The 13,081-nt window shown below is 38.5% G+C and overlaps 1 protein-coding gene across 1 annotated transcript in view; it reads right to left on the bottom strand.

Annotated features, from left to right (window-relative positions):
- Nucleotides 1-13,081, bottom strand: part of RALBP1 (ralA binding protein 1) — a 63,791-nt gene that overhangs the window by 17,094 nt on the left and 33,616 nt on the right. The window contains exons 3-6 of the mRNA XM_025886449.2: nt 11,352-11,810; nt 7,623-7,972; nt 6,007-6,168; nt 4,881-5,012 (exon numbers count right to left, since the gene is read on the bottom strand). Coding sequence (XP_025742234.1) covers nt 4,881-5,012; nt 6,007-6,168; nt 7,623-7,972; nt 11,352-11,810 — 1,103 coding nt within the window. The remainder of the gene's footprint in view (nt 1-4,880; nt 5,013-6,006; nt 6,169-7,622; nt 7,973-11,351; nt 11,811-13,081) is intronic.

Below are 13,081 nucleotides of genomic sequence, written 5' to 3'. Positions count from 1 at the left end.
TCCTTTATGAGGTATGTGTTCTGCAAAATATCTTGTCACAGCCTCTGATTTGTATATTCATTTTCTTAACAGTGTCTTTTGAAGAACATGTTTTAGCACGCTGATAAAATGTAATCTCTAACAAATCTTTTTTTTTAAGATTTTATTTTTGCAAGAGAGAGAGACAGAGAGAGAGAGCAAGTGCATGACCATGAGGAGGGAGCCTGACACAGGGCTCGATCCCAGGACCCTTAACTGACTTAGCCACCCAGGCACCCTAACAAATTTTTCTTTTACAGTTCATGGGTATTGTGTCCTATTTAAGAAATCGCTGCCTAAGCCAAAGTCAGTAAGATCTTCTACGTTTTCTTCTCGAAGTTTTTTTTTTTAGGTCTTAACATATGATTCATTTTGAGTTAATTTTTGTATACGCCTTGTGGAAAGAGTCAAGGTTTTGTTTTGGTTTTTCTTTTTTGGCATATAGATATCCAGTTGTTCCAGCACTATTAAAAAGAAAATCCTTCCCTACTGAATTGTCTTATCACCTTTGTTGAAAATTAACTGTCCATATATGGTGTGGGTCTACTTCTGGACTTCCTATTCTATATGTCTACTTTTATAAAATATCTACTGTCTTGGTTACTGTAGCTGAATAGTAAGTCTTAAAATCAGATAGTATGAATCCTCCAATGTTGGTTTTTTTCCACAGTCGTTTAGATCATTTGTATTTCCATATAAGTTTTTTTTAATTTTTTTTTAAGTTTTTATTTATTTATTTGAGAGAGAGAATGAGATAGAGAGCATGAGATGGGAGAGGGTCAGAGGGAGAGGCAGACTCCCTGCTGAGCAGGGAGCCCGATGTGGGACTCGATCCCGGAACTCCAGGATCATGATCTGAGCCGAAGGCAGTCGCTTAACCAACTGAGCCACCCGGGCGCCCTCCATGTAAGTTTTAGAAGAGTTTGTTAATTTCCACAAAAAACACCTGTTGAGATTTTGATTGGGATTGACTCCACAGATCAATTTGAGAATACCTAACATCTTAAAAATATTGATATATCACTCCATTTATTTAGGTCTTTATTTTTCTTTTTAGGTCCAGTATCCAACTGCTCATTGCTAATATCAAGATATACAACAGACTTCTGTGTATCTAATCTTGTATCCCACGACCTTGCTAAATTCACTTGTTAATTTTTTTATAGATTCCTAAGGATTTTATATGTAGACAGTCATGTAGCCTATGTATAAAGACTTTCTTCTTTCCAATCCGTATACCTGTTTCCCTTGCTTTATTGTACTAGCTAGAATGAACCTCCAGTAAAATGTTGAACAGAGTGGTGAAAGCAGAAATCCTTGCCTTGTATACCCAATCTTAGGAGAAAGCATTCAGACTTTCACCATTATGTACAATATTAATCATAGATTTTTTTCATAGACACCCTATATCAGGCTGAGAATGACGTTTGCTGAGAGCTTTTATCATGAATAAGTGTTGAATTCTGCTAAATGCTTTTCTGCATCTATTGACATGATCTTGTGGTTTTTCTATAATGAATCATATTACTTCTATCTTTAAAAATAATTTATTCCTGGATGGGCATGGGGGGGGAGATAAAAAAAATAAAAGTAATTTATTCCTCAAAGTTGAAGTCAACTTGACAGAACCTTTTGAAAATTTATGAATGAATGAGCAGGTATAAGAAGATAGCATAAAGAAAACTGGTAAAGGAAATCTATCCCTTTCTATAACGACTCTGCTCTGTCACAACTCCTTTATCCAAGAGAGAAGCAAAGTAAGAGTAATGAAAACTAAACATACGTTATCCCTCTCATAGGTCAGAGACCCTTCATTTAAAGTCTGGTGGGTAATGCCATATGGTTAACATTTACAACCATGAGGGCTGGTCGGTCAGTCGCTGATTCCAGGCTGAAGCATGAAGGGAACAATAATGACAAGAGGCATAGGAAGCAAAAGATAGCTAATCTGGTAAGCAGGAGAAAAGAATGAAGAAAAATACACAAAGGCTTTTGCTAGTCTGCCAGTCCTGGAGTGCATGTGTAAAAACCCCATGAATGTTTCCTTTCTGACGAAGCTAACCTCCACATAAATGCAAATCTCTAACCTCAAAGCAACATAAACACATGGGCTGTCTTTGTCTGTTAGCACACCCCAACGATCACACTCTCCCAGGCTAATAAATGCTAACTAATGTTCCTTGGAAGTAATATTCGGGGCCTGGCACTGACGTCTGAGATCTTAGCCTTGGTGTGGCTGAGCAACTCAAGAGTGCCAAAGCCAAGCAACACACACTAAGCCAGAAGAGATCAAAAGTCTAACTCAAACGTAGCAGGAGTCACATGCTAGTCTTCCTATTATTAGGCGAATAAAATTCCTCCTAATCTTCAGTACTTCTTTGTTTCCAAAGAGCTGACTCAAAGGCCTCAAATTCCCCAGCCATCTCTGAAATGTCTCACTATCCAACTGCTTCTGTTTACAAGTACAACCAAGCAGGAAATGACAAAACATCTTTCAGTAAAATCATGTTTAATTTTTTAAAAAACCAACTTTCTGGAGAGATTCCATATTAGGATGAAATTTAGCAGCTGTATAAAACTACTTTCAGTTACTAACCCCCCAAAACTGCCTTTGCCTATAGCAAAATGTAGGTGCCCATATATATATACATATATATATATTTCTTTGATGCCATTAAAGATTTATTTATTTTAGAAAGACTGGGAAGGAGGGGCAGAGGGAGAGTGAGAGTCTTAAGCAGACTCTGGCTGAGCTCAGAGCCTGACGCAGGGCTAGATCTCATAACCCTGAGATCAGGATCTGAGCCGAAACCAAAGCCAAAAGTCAGATGCTTAACTGACCACACCACTTAGGCGCCCCTTCTTTGATGCCACTGAAGATGTTACTATAGGGGCACCTGGCTGGTTCGGTTGGTAGAGCATGCCTCTCTCTGATCTCCAGGTTGTAAGTTTAAGCCCTACGTTGGGCGTAAAGCTTTAAGAAAGTTAATATAGGTTGTTCTGGTTTTATTCTTGAATTAAGAAAATGTCCCTTTTCATTGATAAAACCATGACTTGCACATTTATCTACTAAATTATCATGGTTCAAACATTAACAAGGCCAGAGCTAGGTCATCTCAGTGAACTGAGTCAATACCTGCAGAGATAGTCTACGTTTTAGGCAGACCTTTAGTCTGTAAGATGCTTCTTAAGCTTTTTATTTTTGTTATTTTGGTATCATTTAAGGGGCACCTGGCCGGCTCGGTCAGTAGAGCATGCCACTCTTGATCTCAAAGTCATGAGTTCAAGCCCCACGCTGGGCAGAGAGTTTACTTAAATTACAAGTATAGTACAGTGATTCCCCATTATGCTCAACAGATTCAAAAGTTTACATTTTGCCCCTTTATTGTTTGTGCATCTTCTCTTCAAACATGCACTTTAACATTTTAACTTTGTTACTTTTTTTTGAAAGAGTGCAAGCGGGGGGGAGGGGCAGAGAGAGAGGGAGGGCAAAAGAGAATCTTAAGCAGGTTCCACACCCAGCGCAGAGCCTGACAGGGGACTCGATCTCACAACCCTGAGATCGTCATAACCTTGAGCTGAAATCAAGAGTCAGACACTTACCCGACTGAGCCACTCAGGTGCCCCCGTACCTAAATATTTTAATGTAGATTTTTTAAAGAACAGACATGCTCATATTAACCGTGGTACAATTATCAAAATCAGAACATTTTAAGACTGGCCCAATTTTCTAGTCCAGCATGTTTCATCAGTTATCCCAAGTGTCTTTCATAACGCTTCTTCAAATTGTCCAGGATCCAACACAAGGGCCATTTATTGTACTTAGTTGTGTCTGTGTAGTGTTTTTTAATTTGGAATAGTTCGTCACTCTTTGTCTTTCATAACTTTAATATTCTCTGTGTGTTTATTTTCCACCCATGTTCACTGAGGGCCTGGGACCCTGCTACTATAGTAGTAGTGAGCACACCTGAGTACCCAGATCTTGATTTCAATACTGAAAGGAACCAAGGCTCCTTGGAGAAACGTCCAACTTCAGGGCTGGGGGTAGAAAAAATACAAGATGAACCTGGAACATTCTGTCGTGCCAGAAAGAAAGGAAACCTCAAAAAATGATGAGTGCGTGTCAGAACACTGGAGCCACTTAAAAGGTTCTTACTGGTCAGATGTGTATCAAGTAGATTATGAAAGTATTGATTACAATACAACACAAAATATCAATTAATTAATTAATTTAAAAAGTAAAAAAACCCCAGGCACCTGGGTGGCTCAGTTGGTTAAGCGACTGCCTTCAGCTCAGGTCATGATCCCGGAGTCCTGGCTCAGCGGGGAGCCTGCTTCTCCCTCTGACCCTCTCCCCCTCATGCTGTTTCTCTCTCTCTCTCTCTCTCTCTCTCTCAAATAAATAAATAAAATCTTTAAAATAAAAAAGTAAAAAACTTTCTAAATTAAACATTTCCCTGATACCAAACTGAAGGATCGACAATCATTAAAGGGAACATTCAAGCAAATAAATATCCACCAGGGAACTTCACTTCAGAAAACATGTATATATTGTGTTTATAAAAGAAACTAACTTAGGGGCACCTGGGTGGCTCAGTCATTAGGTATCTGCCTTCGGCTCGGGTCATGGTCCCAGTGTCCTAGGATTGAGCCCCATATCGGGCTCCCTGCTAGGCAGGAAGCCTGCTTCTCCCTCTTCCACTCCCCCTGCTTGTGTTCCCTCTCTCGCTGTGTCTCTGTCAAATAAATAAATAAAATCTAAAAAAAAAAACTTAACTTAAAATAGTACATAAAAAAATTCCAATGCATTCGGTTTATATTCCATTATAAACATGATATACCAAAATAACAAATTTACTCACTTGTCTTTTAGCTTCTCTCAGTTTCCTTTTGAGGGCTGTCAAAATTCTTTGTACTTCCCATAATCTTTCTTCTTTAGATAAATCCTTTATCCCAGCCTGCAGATCTCGATGTAAACAATTCAAAAGAAACTCCTAGAAAACAAAATACCACACTGAGTGGTGTCCCATGTCTTATCATTTTAAAATAAAACTACATGCATTTCTAAAGATGTACAACCAACTATCTTTCAATTATCATTAAGGGAATGAAATAATGGCATGAATTATTTTTTCAAGCATATGATTGAAAAATCCTTTTTTGCATGGGCACTGGGTTCTCATCATTAATTTACATTGGTTCAGTAACAGTTTGTTCATATCCCTTCCCACAACACATCAACAATTAATAATGGGAGCTCAGAGTAGATAAAGGAAAGAAAACCAAACAGGAATTTGATAACATGTATGCAAATAAAAGACGTAATAATCATCAAATATAAGTAGATTTCTCAGTCTTGAATTTCTTAATCAGTTTTGCTAAACACACAAACAACCAAATGAACTATTTCTTCTATCAAAGTAGCACAATGGAAAAGCACAGGATTTGGGGTCAAATCCCGGTTCTATAGTTCAGTAACCATGTGGCACAGAGTCAGTTATTTAATTTCCCCAAATTTCTTTTTAGCAGTAAAATATGGCTGGTAACAGCAACTTTGTTCAGATAAGCTAACATTTTTGGACTCCTGACAACGTGCCTGGCAGCATTATCTCATCTATGGTAATAATCTTCACATCAAACCATGAAATGACCCATTTTAAAATGGGATCACCAAGGTTTACAGAGTTTTAGCAATTTGCCTAAAAATGAGTCAGCTAATTAGAAGCCTAGGAAGAACTTAAAGCCAGGTCTTTTGATTTCAAAACTTGTGTTCTTTCTACAATATTATGACTTCATTGGCATGAAACAGTGCCAGAGAGAAATTTCTGCCTTTGGTGTGCCATGAATAATGTGTCTAACATAATTCCAGACACACAGTGAACAAGAACTCCTCCTCCTAATCATCACTGTCAATCATCATAATCATCCAAAAGGGTCAGAGCAAAGGTAGGCTCTTCAGGGCTGAAGCGTGAGGCTGAGCACACACACCTGTCTTCTGATCTCCTCCTTGATGTTCTCCTGGGTCTCTGGCAGTGTGGGCATAGTGGCCATGTTAGACCATCGAAGAGGTTTTGTCACTTGCTTTAGTATCACATTTCCAAAGAGCTCTTGCACATGTGTGAAAAACACATATAGGACACGATTGCTAATCTAAGAAAAAATAAATAAAAAGATTTGCAAAAAAAAAAAACCTATTCAAATTATCATTTCATTTAATTTGTGTCTGTTGCATAGTATATCCTTTAATCCTAGACATGGGAACGACGGTTTTCCTCAGTAGTGAGCAGACATGCTTGCTAATTAGTGGCCAATTGAAAGAAAAGAATGGAAAAGTAGTAGGAGTTCAGTCATGTATTCAAGCACCATAAGGAACTGGGGAGAAAAAAGGACAGGAAAAAGGATGTAAAAGTCGCTGACCATCAATTTCTTCTTTTTTAGCAATATAATACTACTGATTTAAAAAATCTTATATTCTTTATTCTCAAGTTATTCTGAGACCTTTTAAAACACACAAGTGGATCCACTGAGGAATATGAAGGAAGTACGAGCACTTGCAGTTGTCAAGCTGGGCTGAGTACAAGAACCCTCACTCCAGAAACGAACGCCTTCTGGGCATATCTGCACAGCCAGTGTTTAAATATGATGTTCATATGCTAGGAGATCGGGACATTAATTACTCTCTACCTAAAACTTACAATACACTTGAACCTTCTATGAAATTACTGTCCTGTTATAGTAATATCAAGTAACAATGTCATATTTACCAAATTCTGAAATCCTGACTAGTCTGAATGATCAAACTGAAATCTGAGAAACATTTTACTTCCAAAACACAATCAATGAACAATGAAAGTGTAAGAAAAGACACTCTTACACCAGTGCATTATAACAATGGCTGACAAAAACCTAGTATATTGGCCAAAAAGAGAGCTTAAAATAAAAATACAAACATTACTTCATTTTTTTGTCTTTGGTGTCTGGCCTCAATAAAATATCAATAATTCTAAGGGAAGGAAAATATATGCTCTGTGCCAGCACCAAGTGAGCAGCAATAAATGAAGGCCAACTATTTATGTTGTAAAGAGACACCAATTAACACACTACCCAGTTCTCTAAATGCCTCCTCAGATTAAATTTCTCTAACGCCCTTCCCTAGGATCTATCTTCATGAATGAAATCACCAGGTTAAATCTCTGACCAAACCAAATGATGTTAGGCCCCTTTGTGCCTGAGTCTGATATGTGGACATGATATAATGAAGCAATAATGCTATTTGAAAAAATAAATGAAATCTTTAAAATTCTATAGATGAACTCTGTAACTGTGTGTACCATGGGCTCCTCCTCTATTCATGACGGATCACTGTCATCAGAAACTGGTTTAGAAACCCACAGCAAAGACTGTACAACACTCAAATTACAAAGCTACATGCTGGTCATATGATGACACTGTCCATATTCTGAAAGAAAAAGACCAATATTCAGGCTAATCTATTGTCTACATTTGCTGGTTAATTGCTTTGTATGCGACTCAGCAACAGAAAATGTCTCCGACACTCCTCAGGGTCAGCATCAGAGGGCATGTGTGCAGAGAAGGCCATGTACCTGAACGGTTGGGCTGAGCACTATAGAAATGTTCTGTATATTCATTTTTGTTTCCAGTTCCTTCGCGATAACATGGTCCATGTGCACGATCAGCCAAGAAATCAGAAGATAGTTACATTCTGGCAGTTCTTTGAGCAGGCGCTGGAATTCCTGCACCTTCTCGCTCTCTGTGCTCCTCCCACAAGCCTCCTCAAAGCGAGGCATCAGCTCTTTGGTAAGCAGATTCTCCGGAAGGTCTCGCAAATACTGCTTCAACAAACTGGCTACGGTGTTAGGCTCATATTCTTCCAAATTTGGAGACTCCTCTCTGTCATAGGCTGCTTTCAGCTCATCCACCTTTGATTTAATTCCTAAAAACATCAAAATTCCGAAGAGAAAGAGAATTTCAAGAAAATAATCAAACACAGCTTTTTTCACCATGGCACCAACTCCTAGGGGGAGATCTAAAGAGAGCCAATCTGACAATAACAAACCTCTAGTTATGAAGTATTTATCTGCTCAAGGTGCATACAATTCCTCTATAAAAGAAAACAATATGAAAGACTACACTGTGAGGGTGAATTCAACCAAAAGCTAACTGATGATGGGAAAACTCAAAACTAAGAAAAAAAAAAAGAGCAATCACAGAATATTTTAGGTTTCAAAACATGCCAACTGATTCAGGGGACAATTTTTTTTTTAATTTAAATTTAGGTAGGTAAGAATTCAGGCAAAAATTCAACTACAATCCAAGCATAAATCTTGCTCCACATGAGCGGCCAACTGCCTTTTCTAAAAAGTCACAAGACTGACAACGTAAAACACAACTCAGTATTTATAAATGTGTCCAAAAAGTTGTGGGTAATTATTTTTTTATAAGCAAACATTGTATGATAAATGCAAAAGGTGGGTTTACTATCTAAACACACTCTTTGAAAAATCTTATCCATTAAATAATCCCCATCTAATTTCTATTTTTAAATTCAAATTGTTCTATGTTTCCGTAATCTGGAACACAGCTGGAACAACCAACAAAAAGTGAAACCTGGGTTTCTAAAATCAAACTGTTCTGCTTTTCTTACTGGCAGAGAGAAACACTGATACACAAAAAGACTGTTTTTCAAACATTTTATAAGTTTTTAAGTCCTTAGTCCAATCTGCATTTAAGTGATGTAGATTCAGTGCCAGTGACTGCTCATAAAAGCACAAGATAGCTTCCTGTAGTTTGACACTTAAAACTTTAGGCCAATTATTTGAAACAAGCCACAGATTAAGGCCGAGAGACTGTAATGGTTGATGTAAATACTCAAGTGTCATCTCATCTGAACAGCACTTTATAATCAATAGTGTTTACATCCGGGCTTTGGCATTCCTTATCTTATGTGAAAACCTTCCATTATAATAAGTCTGTAAATTATCCAGCACTGACAAAATAAAATCAGTAACTCTAAGCATGAAAGTAAGAAGATAAAGCTTATTTTTATATAATCTTCATTTTGAGGCAGAAAAGTTAGAAAATAATTCTCATTTTCTTTTTTTTAAGATTTTATTTATTTACTTATTTATTTACTTGGGGGAGGGGAGGAGCAGAGGGAGAGGGACAAGCAGACCTGGTGCTGAGTGTGGAGCCTGACGTGGGGCTCGATCCCAGAACCCTGAGATCACAACCTGAACCGAAATCAAGAGTCAGATGCTTAGGGGTGCCTGGGTGGCTCAGTCGGTTAAGCGTCTGCCTTCGGCTCAGGTCATGATCCTGGGGCCTGGGATCGAGCCCCACATCGGGCTTCCCAAGCAGGAAGCCTGCCACTCTGCCTACTTGAGCTCTCTCTCTCTCTCTCTGTCAAATAAATAAATAAAATCTTTAAAAAAAAAAAAAAGTCAGATGCTTAAACCAAAATCAAGAGTCAGGTGCTTAACCGACTGAGACACCTAGGCACCTCAAAAATTCCCATTTTCTAATTTTTATGACAATATGAGTAAAACATAGTGAGTGATAACTTCAAGTGAAATTCTTAGCAAAGACCTCCTCTCTCTATTTATATGTATCTGATTTTTCTCCCCCATAGTGCCTACCCAGAAAACTGCACAAGTAAACAATTAAAATATGTGTTTGGTTTGTTGTTACTCTGCAATTATCAAAATGTTTTCTTTTTAAGAATTGGACACTTCAAATAAAATGTCCTAGGTAGAGAAAGAGCATATCCAAAATGACATGTTTTAAAATTGGAACTTACATATGAATAAGCAAGAGCCAAAAATCTCCAGCAGAAAACAGTATTATTATGGGCATTCAAAGAAAGAAAAGTCACAGCCATAAACTCTAATCCACAGCAGCACACTGTCAGAGCTTAAAAAATAATAAAAAATTGATCAAAGCAGCAGCTCAGCCTCCAGGAGTCAATGATAAGGGGAAGAGCTCTGTTTGAATGCTCTGACACACAAACAAAGGAGTTCTGTGACTGACTCTCCAAAAGAATGCAAACATCAAAAATAGGTCAAAGACAAAAGAATCCTTTGAACAAAGCTGTAGAAACTCTTCAGAGAAACTTTCACCTAAAACAAAATTCCTTCTTATCAAACTCATGTGAGAGAAGCAACTATGTTAGTATTGTTTAAATCTTTACAAACCAAATCATTAATTAGTTTTAAAAGTCAAATTTTCCAATTCATTTAAATGTGTTTATTTTCACGTTACTAAAGAGTTATAAATTCAAATTCAATGCCTAATTTGTGGATTTTATTTTCTATAAAATGGTAGCATGTTAGCCAAAATACTCTTAAACGATGAAATGCTATCTAGGGGACTGCTAAAGGGTTCCCCAATTACCAAAGATGCTCGTCCCTTCCCCCAAAAATCAAAAATATTAAATCTGCCCTCTAAAAAATATGTATGAACCAAACAAATGGAAAAACTCCATGTAATCTATATTCTAAATGTGTATGATTTGATTCATCATGACCAACGTGTGACCAACAACAGGTTTTATAAAAGAGATCTACAGTATTAAGAAACTGAATCACAGGAAGGTAATGATTTGGAGCACAGATGTTGCCACAGGGCAGGACTACCATCCTATACAGTACAAAAGTCCTACTACTTTAAGAAGCATATTCTTTTTCCTTTAAAATTCTTTTTCCTCTGATTTCCTTTAAATCAGAGTAATCATTTGGCTTGATTTTAGACACCCGAATGAATTATATTCTTGCCAAATAAGAAATTTAAAACTTCACATGTAGGGAACATAAACAAATGGAAAAATCAATTTCACTAATCTATGTAACAGCTGCAGGTGGCTAACAAAAGCATTCGCCTTTGAGGCCTCAGGAAATAGGATTATGTCAGTAAAAGTGTCTTCTGGCCAAGAAGCGTCCTACCCCTGCTCCTCTCCCTCACAACACTGAGCCCGGCTCAGAGAGGCAGGAGGTGAGAAGACTAAAGACCAGTCTGAGTGTACCAGAGGGAAGGGATGCTACTCATATGCTTCACTTAGACTCAGCCGGCCTGCGGCATACTGTGAACAACTCGTGTGGAAAGCGTCCTGATGGAGGGGAGTATCATTAAAAAAGCAAACTGTCAACACACACACGCCCGCGCGCTGTGGGGGATTTTTGTTCAACTGGAAGGATCTAGAAAATGAAGACGACATAGGACCCATGCCACAATTTTCCTCACAAGCCAATATTTTCCTTCCTTTGAAAAATGGAAGTGACTTTTAAAAACCGCCGGAGAGAAATGAGCATCCCCGGTACCTGAAACTCTGTAGATGCCTTCGCACTTCATGCCGTACTTCTCTACGTGATCCACGCACTCGCGGAAAACCGCCGGCAGCCGGATGCCGTCGTACATCATGGTCCGCTCGGTCGCATCGGTCAAGGGAACTCCAAAAACGGGTTTGAGATTCGGAACATCGATCTGAGGCACCTCTGGCTCCTGAATTGGCTTCTTCTTTTTCTTCTTTTCCTTCCACTGTTTAACAACATCAGCTGCTGTCAAGTCTTTTGACTTCTTCTCTTTATGTTTCTCTTCTTTGTGCTTTTCTTCTTTATGTTTTTCCTCTTTGGGTTTCTCTTTTATTTTAAAATCCTTCTCTTTCTTTTTAGAAAAGCTGGGCTTCTTAAAAACATGGATTCCCTTGGACCGCTTCATTTTGGAAGGACTTTCAGCTTCATCTCCAGAGCTATCTTCCTGAAAGGCAGCATAGCCTTCAGCTGCCAAAGAAATGCAGGAAACAGAAGTCATCTATCTGTTTAATGTCAAACCGGCCATAAACTTTCTAAAAACAGGACCCTCCCCCCCCCCCCAAAAAAAGTGCTACCAGGCACTGGCTACCTCACTTTTCACTTCCTGGCCAATCCCTCTTGGGTACTGCCATTAATGAAACAGGTTTCTGCTCCGGGAAAACGAGATGCGGCAGTGACATCTCCTGACCACAAGAGGGGGAAATGCACAGTGCCAGTTACCTTTACAACTGGTTTTAGGTGGAACTTTGGCAAACCAAATTATGAATACACCACAAAGGATCTACAGAGAGGGCTAATGGAAAGAGTCCTTCTATAATACAGAGTGTTTTTTTAATCATCTGACAATGTCCTCTTAGATTTTTTTCATATATTTGGTCCCTGTAACTGGAAGCAGTCTGACACCATGACACCAATGGCACTGCTGTTTGGATGCTCCAGCCCTTCCCTGATCACACCCTGCCCTCCTGTCACTAGCTGTTAGGTTTTTTCTGGAGACTGCAGCAGGGATTGAAACCTCATTAGGGTGGAGGACAGAATCAGGAGATTCCCTAATCTCTGGATGGTCGCCAAATGCATCAGCCCATTTCTTTGCATCACGAGCCTTGGTTTCCACACTGATACTTGCTTTATATCATATTGGAGCTACCCTAGCTTGGTTTCGTCATCTCCAAATAGAATTCTCCTATTCTGTTCTTCAGCCAGCTGCCTTACAAGCTATTTCATAACAAAGATTAAAAATATTTCACAAATTACCCTCTATTTAAAATACCACAAACTCCACACCATCCATAAGGGCAGAAACCTTAAGGGCATGATACCATGATATAAAGCCAATGTAGTTCTCAGACACTGCTGGTGTGAGTGTAAACTGGAACAACCACTCTGGAAAATCGTTTTGTGCAGGATCGACTAATGCTAAAATGAGCATGGCCTATAAGAGAGCAACTCCACTCCCAGGCATACACAAAAGAAATATATAAATAGCTATAATGACACTCACAGAAGCCCTATTCATGAGCCAAAAATGGAAAACAACCCAAATGACCAACAACAGCAGAGTAAATTCTAGTATATTAATGCAATGAAACAAAATCCACCAATAAAAATGAACAAATTACTGCCACATGGAACATGGATGAATCTAACAAATATAACTGGGAAAAAGAAACTAGATGCAAAAGGAAATATACTTTCATTTAGATAAATTCAAAAATCAGGCAGTTTCAAGCTATGCTGAA

This window comes from Callorhinus ursinus, unplaced genomic scaffold, assembly GCF_003265705.2.
Source record: "Callorhinus ursinus isolate GAN/ISIS: 27379988/994484 unplaced genomic scaffold, GSC_fseal_2.0 scaffold11, whole genome shotgun sequence".
Lineage (NCBI taxonomy): Eukaryota > Metazoa > Chordata > Mammalia > Carnivora > Otariidae > Callorhinus > Callorhinus ursinus.
The sequence above is the reverse complement of the archived record's forward strand: the minus strand, read 5'-3'. Positions and strand labels throughout refer to the sequence as shown.